This window comes from Pagrus major, chromosome 6 (genome assembly GCF_040436345.1).
Source record: "Pagrus major chromosome 6, Pma_NU_1.0".
In the NCBI taxonomy this organism is placed as follows: Eukaryota; Metazoa; Chordata; class Actinopteri; order Spariformes; family Sparidae; genus Pagrus; species Pagrus major.
This window is the reverse complement of record NC_133220.1, coordinates 280,001-286,973: the sequence shown is the minus strand read 5'-3', so window position 1 is coordinate 286,973 and position 6,973 is coordinate 280,001. Positions and strand designations below refer to the sequence as shown.

The 6,973-nt window shown below is 48.4% G+C and overlaps 2 protein-coding genes across 2 annotated transcripts in view; one reads left to right on the top strand and one right to left on the bottom strand.

Moving 5' to 3' along the window:
• On the bottom strand, window positions 1–4,042 carry LOC140997506 (pyruvate dehydrogenase [acetyl-transferring]-phosphatase 1, mitochondrial-like). Its single transcript, XM_073467441.1, has 6 exons — window positions 3,956–4,042; window positions 2,764–3,045; window positions 2,291–2,695; window positions 1,688–1,788; window positions 510–1,078; window positions 1–411 (listed from the first exon to the last, which is right to left on the bottom strand). Exons 1-6 carry the CDS (start codon window positions 3,956–3,958, stop codon window positions 137–139), a joined length of 1,635 nt encoding a protein of 544 aa, XP_073323542.1. The 5' UTR covers window positions 3,959–4,042; the 3' UTR covers window positions 1–136.
• A 1,024-nt stretch (window positions 4,043–5,066) lies between these two features.
• Window positions 5,067–6,973, top strand: part of isy1 (ISY1 splicing factor homolog) — a 7,981-nt gene continuing 6,074 nt past the window's right edge. The window contains exons 1-3 of the mRNA XM_073468209.1: window positions 5,067–5,172; window positions 6,160–6,182; window positions 6,430–6,481. Coding sequence (XP_073324310.1) covers window positions 5,170–5,172; window positions 6,160–6,182; window positions 6,430–6,481 — 78 coding nt within the window. The 5' untranslated portion in view covers window positions 5,067–5,169. The remainder of the gene's footprint in view (window positions 5,173–6,159; window positions 6,183–6,429; window positions 6,482–6,973) is intronic.

Here is a 6,973-nt window from a genome sequence, read left to right as displayed (position 1 = left end):
TCATCTGAACCAAAAGTTTATTATTATTCAAATCAAACATTAAAGAGGAACACAAGTAAATGACGTGTCACCGGACCAGGTGAGACCCTGCAGGTGTTCTGATCAAAGATCAGGTGAGACCCTGCAGGTGTTCTGATCAAAGGTCGGGCTCGTTCAGGTGGATGACGGTGATGGTGATATCATCGCGGTACCTCCTGGCCAGTTCTGCCGGCAGGCTCAGCATCTTTGCCAGGCGGTTTGGTGCCACCGCTCCGTACCCATCATCGCCAAGGGCGTGGCGGAGCAGGTGAGTGGCGGCGTTCTGGTCCTCCAGAACCGACAGAACCCGGCCCCTCCTCTCCAGCAGGAGGCGCTGCAGGCTGCCCAGCGTCACGCCCGCGGCAGGAATGAAGGGTCTCTGCTGCTGAAGGCCTGCACACACACACACACACACACACACACACACACACACATCATCATCAGGTCTTCACTTTATTTCTGTTCTCCTGGGGACTCAGCTGTTCTCTCACCTGTCACCTGTTCGCCCACCAGCTGGACGACTGACTGTCGGTGCATCAGCTCCCACAGTCCGTCTGTGGCCAGGACCAGAAACTTGTCAGCGGGTCTGATGCGGTGTCGGGTGACCTCTGGCTGGGCGCTCAGGTAGGGCGGGGTCAGGTAGTGCGGCGGCAGCGCCCGAACCGCTTCGCTGACCGCAGACAGGATGTCTGGTCGTGTCTCGTAGACTCGACTCAGCATCTCTGAGCTCCATTTGAAGCGGACATCACCGAATGCCCTGAAGGGCAGCAGCAGACCCAGCAGGCGGTCGTGGCGGACCACCGTCCTCCGCTCTGACGGCGGGTGTTCACCCAGAATTCTTTGCAGCTCCTCAGGGTTCTGGGCATTGTGATCGTTGGTGAGGCTGAGCGCTGACCAGCGGCCGTCTGGCTCCTGGACACCCAGGACGGCCCGGCTATCACCCAGGTTAGCCACGTGCAGGACGCCTTTAGAGACGTGTGCGACACAGGCCGTGCAGCCAGACAGCGCCACCCGGAGGGGGGAGGACAGAGAGGACGCCTCCCCAGGGAGAGACGACCGCCTGTGGACAGAGAGAAGATTCACCTGGTGACGACAACAGCCACTGAAAACTGTTTCCTGTCTGACTGTTTCCTGTCTGACTGTCTGTTTCCTGTCTGTCTGTCTGTTTCCTGTCCGTCTGTTTCCTGTCTGTCTGACTGTTTCCTGTCTGTCTGTCTGTTTCCTGTCTGACTATTTCCTGTCTGTCTGTTTCCTGTTTATCCGTCTGTTTCCGGTCCGTCCATCTGTTTCCTGTCTGACTGTTTCCTGTCTGTCTGTCTGTTTCCTGTCCGTCTGTTTCCTGTCTGTCTGACTGTTTCCTGTCTGACTATTTCCTGTCTGTCTGTCTGTCTGTCTGTTTCCTGTCTGTCTGTCCATCTGTTTCCTGTCTGTCTGTTTCCTGTCCATCTGTTTCCTGTGTGTCTGTTTCCTGTCTGTCTGTTTCCTGTCTGTCTGTTTCCTGTCTGACTGTTTCCTGTCTGTCTGTCTGTTTCCTGTCTGTCTGTCTGTCTGTCTGTCTGTCTGTCAGTAAACTAAGACGGCGCTGGGCGAGATGTTGGACTCTGAACCCGTCTACAGACCGACGTGGCTCGGTCCACTTGTTTATAAAGGAGTGGAACAGAACCAGGACCTAGGTGAGGACATGGACAGGTGGACCTGGGCCTCCACAGAAAGGTCGTAGTCAAGGCGACAGAAGGCATTGACCAGTGCTGATGTCACCCTGCCGCTGTCCTGCAGCCAATCAGAGAAGACACAGATCAGGATATTTTACTCTGTTGAAGCTAACATGAATTCTGTTGTGTCAACGCTGATCAGTGACCCATCAGAACATTTCGCCTCCTGAACGGAAGAAATCAGATGACGGTTCCACAGATGTTCCTGTTGAACGAACATGTGTCGACATGGAGGCAGAGACGGATCCAAATCTCATCAGAACCATCGACTGAGCGCTAACAGGTGCTGACTGTGGCAGTCTGTCTGCTCTCACCTGAGAGATCAGCCAATAGCAGCCGGAAAGGTCAGTACCTGCTGCAACCACCAGATGTCCTCACGGGTCCATGTGGTTTTAACTAAGACCCTGAGTCAGGTCCAGATTGTACTGACTCTGATCCTGTCTGGTTTGGATTGGGTCTCTGCGTAAATTCAGGAAGGTGTTCCATTGGTCCATTTTTGTCTCCACAGTTTTGGACCCGTGAAGACCTCTGGTCTGGTTTATTGATTAAATTCTGGTTACCTCGTCCTCCTCGTCCTCCAGCCTCTCCTGCCAGTAGTTTCGGAGGCTGTGGAAGGAGATCGCTCCTCCATCAGGGCAGCTGTGGTCTTGGGGGTGTTTGTGCCACTCCAGCAGTGGCGGTACAGCCCGGTCCTCCTGCACGGCCCGCTCCAGCTCCGCCAACGTCCTTAGTGGCAGCGTTGCCACAGCGATGTAGTAGAAGAGCCTTTGGCTGATGGCGTGAGCGCATGCCGACCCCGCATGGCCGTCAAACACGCCGAACTGCACGCCGCCACAGCCCGGCATGCAGGTGGCGCTGCTCCGACGGTCCTCACCGGGGAGGTTGGACGGCAACATGTTGCTATGGAAACCCAGGACACCGTGGGAGGCAGGGCCTCTGGGGAGGGTGTGACTGTATTCGTTGGCCTGGCAACAGAAGACAGCTCAGTTTGATTGGCCAAATGATTGACACCTTGAATGACGGAAATTCTCACCTTTAGGATGTTGTTGATCTGAGCCGAGCTCATCGGCCCCGCCTCCCGACCCGTCCTGTACTTCCTGCTCCTGCTGCCTGCTGGGTAATGGAGTCTGGAGAGCTCAGGGGGAGGTGGAGGGGAGGAGAGGGGGCTGCACTGCTGGAGCTCAAACCTGCAACGTCCACGGAACGTTCCTGTTCTTCCCAACATGGCGCTCACCATCGGAACATGTGGGAGAAGCAACAGGAGGAGAACCAGCAGGAGGAGAACCAGCAGGAGGAGAACCAACAGGAGGCGTGTCTGAGGTGGAGAGACACTGAGACAGTTGGGCTAACAGAGACAGTGTGTGTCGTGTCACAACTCACCACATCCTGTAACTCTATTGAACTGTGATGTTAGCTACAACATGGGTGAATGCTAGCATTAGCTGTTGTCTCCTGGTAGCTAACAGGTTATCAGATATGTTGTTTGTTGAAATACGACCTGATGGATTTTCACTTCTGTCTTTTCAGCTGCTGATTAATCAGAACTTAATAACCATGTGAACACAGCTGTACGACATCTGAGCATCACACGCTCAGCGTGACGTCCGTGGACCCAGATCTTCATGTTGTGCAGCTCATAGATCTGCGCACTAGAAACTTCCACCAACTGAGCTGGCTAACTTTCTCTTTGGTGAAATAAATTAATAATTTAATCGGCTCTTCTAGACTTTCCAAAGTTTACTGGACCGAATGGTTCAAACTCCGACAGTCAAAAAGTCTTTTTTTTTTTCAAAAGAATGTGTCCACCGTTTTACAGCCGCGTCTTTCACAGTGTTGGCTTTAAGTGTGTCTGGACCGCAGTGCAATCACATGATGATGTCATTACACGGTTTGGCTTCAAAGCCTGCTGCTCTTGCTGTAACACCATTGATCCTGATCAGCAGCTGTTTAATTCTGTCACCAGGAGGAGCTGTTGAGCACTGAGGGGATTATCACAGTGAAGTAAAGAAGAATTGTTTAAATGAATGGAGCAGAAGAACCATCAGAACAGAACCTGGAGAACCTGCAGAGTGTTTCCACGGATCACCGTTGATCTCTAAACTCTCCTGACTCGTCACTCTGCTGCTTCTGTCTCGTCTCCGTCCAGCTGTCCACTGACATCATGACCTTGTCACAGGAGCAGCTCTTGTTAAGTTCAGTCTCAGATGAGTGAAGCTGAAACTCACCATGTGTTTAGATGTGTTCAGTTCCTGGTCCGTCCTCGGTGCAGGTTAACAGGTCTGGACCTCTTCATCGAGCTGTGCTGTTGAGGGTTGTTGTATATTCACACACTGACCTTTGACAGCTGTCATATCTCCCTCAGTAATCAGTAATCCATAAACATCCTGCTGCTGAAGCCCCGCCCCCCTCGCTGTCACTGAGAGGTAACCACAGACGTCATACTCGAGTAAAAGTAAAGATATGGTGTTAAAATATTACTTTGTTTTTTTAATGTAATTTATAATACGGGGATCAATAAAGTACATCTTATCTTAAAAAGTCTTAAAGTTTCTATTAAATGTACTTAAGTGTCAAAAGTAGCAGTAAGATATAAATAAGTCTGTATATTTACATGTTTGTATACACTGTGTACTCCTACTGTGTACTACTACTGCGTACTACTGCTGTCCACTGATTTACAGAATCACTGTTTATTTATTTTATTGACGATAATATTAATCAAAAATGTTCCACTTTGGCTCTGATGCAGCGTTGTAATCTGTAAAGTAACTAGTAACTTAAGTTATAAAATAAATGTAGTGGAGTGAAAGTATGAAGCAGAAAATGGAAATACTAGTAAAATACCTAAAAATTGTACTTCAGTACTTGAGTAAATGAAGAAATCCCTAAACTGAAGTGCTGAAACTGAATAAAGTCCTGATCCGTGATGTAAAGACACCGGTCCAGTGAAGTAATGACCACGAGCAGCAAACACTGAGGATCCTTCAGAACTCCTCCACGTGCCTTTAATGGACATTTATTTAATATTTAGGACAAGAACCAGCTTTATTGGTCAGGAACAACATGTTTACACACAGTTTGACTCTGGTGTAAGTTTCTCTCACTGTAAAGATCATAAACATATGATGATATATGTGTATATATATATACACATATATCATCATATGGTTATGATCAGATACAGATATATATATATAAATAATTGTATTTAGAATTGTTGTCTATGTATTTTATTTTATTGGAGGCGGATGTTAAAGAGAACACAGCACTTCCAGCAGGTGGCAGTAATGGCGTCTTGGAGCCGGAAGCAGCAGAAGAAGAGGGTGACGCACTTCCTGTTTGTGTCGCGTGTGGAGTCGGAGTGAAGTTAGCTTCAGTTCACCGCTGGATTCTTCATAAAAGTAGATTAACAGCAGCAGCCGCAGCAGCCGCAGCCGAGATGGTGAGCAGCCGAGCACACCTCCACTCTGATCACAGTATTAATACACACGCACAGCTAGTTAGCATGAAAACCTGCTACATTTTAGCTCCTTAGCTTAAACTGGCGGCTAACGGTTCCATTCAGTAACGTTAGTGAATTTTCAGCCAGCAGAATTAAAACGTTTGGACTCATCGAAATCCTGAAAGTCTTAAACTGTGACGACAGACCGTCTGTTGCGTTGTCAGACACACTCTGTGATAAAGTAACAGTTTTTTGAATGGAGTCTGGTGTGAGCTGGCTACAACTATCCTGTCGGGTCTAAGCTTCATGTTACAGTGCTTGAAAGTTTGTGAACCCTTTAGAGTTTTCCACAGTGTGTGTGTAGATCCCTGTTCTTTAAATAGAACAGGGCGCACACTGATTGTCTGATTGTCATCCCATTGATTGTTGTTGTTGATTAAAATGTGCCAATGGATCATTTTAAAAGTATAATATTTTTGTCTCATTTGTTTTATTGGGTTCTCTTCATCTACTTCTAGGACTTGTGTGAACATCTGATGTTGTTTTAGGTCATTTATGCAGAAATATAGAAAACTCTAAAGGGTTCACAAACATTCAAGCACCACTGTAGGTGGAACTCGACAGTGAATCATTTATTTATGTAATAAGAGAAAACCAACCTTGTCAGCAATCAGGCTAAAATCCAGTCACATGTCCTCTGAGCTCACATCCAGCAAAGCTTTAAGTCTTAAGACTCATTCAGCCACAGTCTAAAGTAGCAGGTTTTTAAATGGAGACTGGTGTGAGCTGGCTGAAGTCAGATGAACTGTGATTGGTTGTTCATCAGTCCATACCCTTACACGAAACAAGAGAAAAATAAAACGGATAAAGGAATAAAAATGTGTCTTTGACGTTTCATTGATGAATGATCGATCGATCAGCAGGTTGTGTTATTAATGTGTGTGTGTGTGTGTGTGTGTGTGTGTCTCTCTCTCTCTCTCTCTACAGGCGAGAAACGCTGAGAAGGCCATGTGAGTACTGACTGTGTTAATGTGTGTGCAGTTAGAATAACTGTCATGACTAATCAATAAATGTGCTGATTGTCTTGATCAGCTCATTCTGACAGATTGATTATCAGCTCTGAATGTAACGACAGGATGTCCAAAACAAGCAGCTGCTGGTCCTGAGTCTGACCTGGTCCTGGTTCTACTTGTTCTGCTGTGTTCTATCAGGACTTTCATGTTGTCTTTAACTCTTTTCCTCTGCTGTGTCTCTCAGGACGGCTCTGGCTCGATTCAGACAGGCTCAGCTCGAGGAGGGAAAAGTCAAGGTCAGGTTCTGCTCTGTGCTCTGCTCTGTGTTCTGCTCTGTGCTCTGCTCTGTGTTCTGCTCTGTGCTCTGCTCTGTGCTCTGCTCTGTGTTCTGCTCTGTGCTCTGCTCTGTGTTCTGCTCTGCTCTGTTCTGTGTTCTGCTCTGCTCTGTGCTCTGCTCTGTGCTCTGCTCTGTGTTCTGCTCTGTGTTCTGCTCTGCTCTGTTCTGTGTTCTGCTCTGTGCCCTGCTCTGTGCTCTGCTCTGTATTCTGCTCTGTGCTCTGCTCTGTGCTCTGCTCTGTGCTCTGCTCTGTGTTCTGCTCTGCTCTGTGTTCTGCTCTGTGTTCTGCTCTGTGCTCTGCTCTGTGCTCTGCTCTGTATTCTGCTCTGTGCTCTGCTCTGTGCTCTGCTCTGTGCTCTGCTCTGTGTTCTGCTCTGCTCTGTGTTCTACTCTGTGCTCTGCTCTGTGTTCTGTGCTCTGCTCTGCTCTGTGCTCTGCTCTGTGTTCTGCT

Coding starts and splice junctions, on each gene's coding strand:
- LOC140997506 (XM_073467441.1), bottom strand. Junction 2,696..2,763: donor AGATCAACAACATCCTAAAG/GTGAGAATTTCC, acceptor TTCTGTTGCCAG/GCCAACGAATACAGTCACAC. Junction 1,079..1,687: donor CTGTCCATGTCCTCACCTAG/GTCCTGGTTCTG, acceptor CTCTGTCCACAG/GCGGTCGTCTCTCCCTGGGG.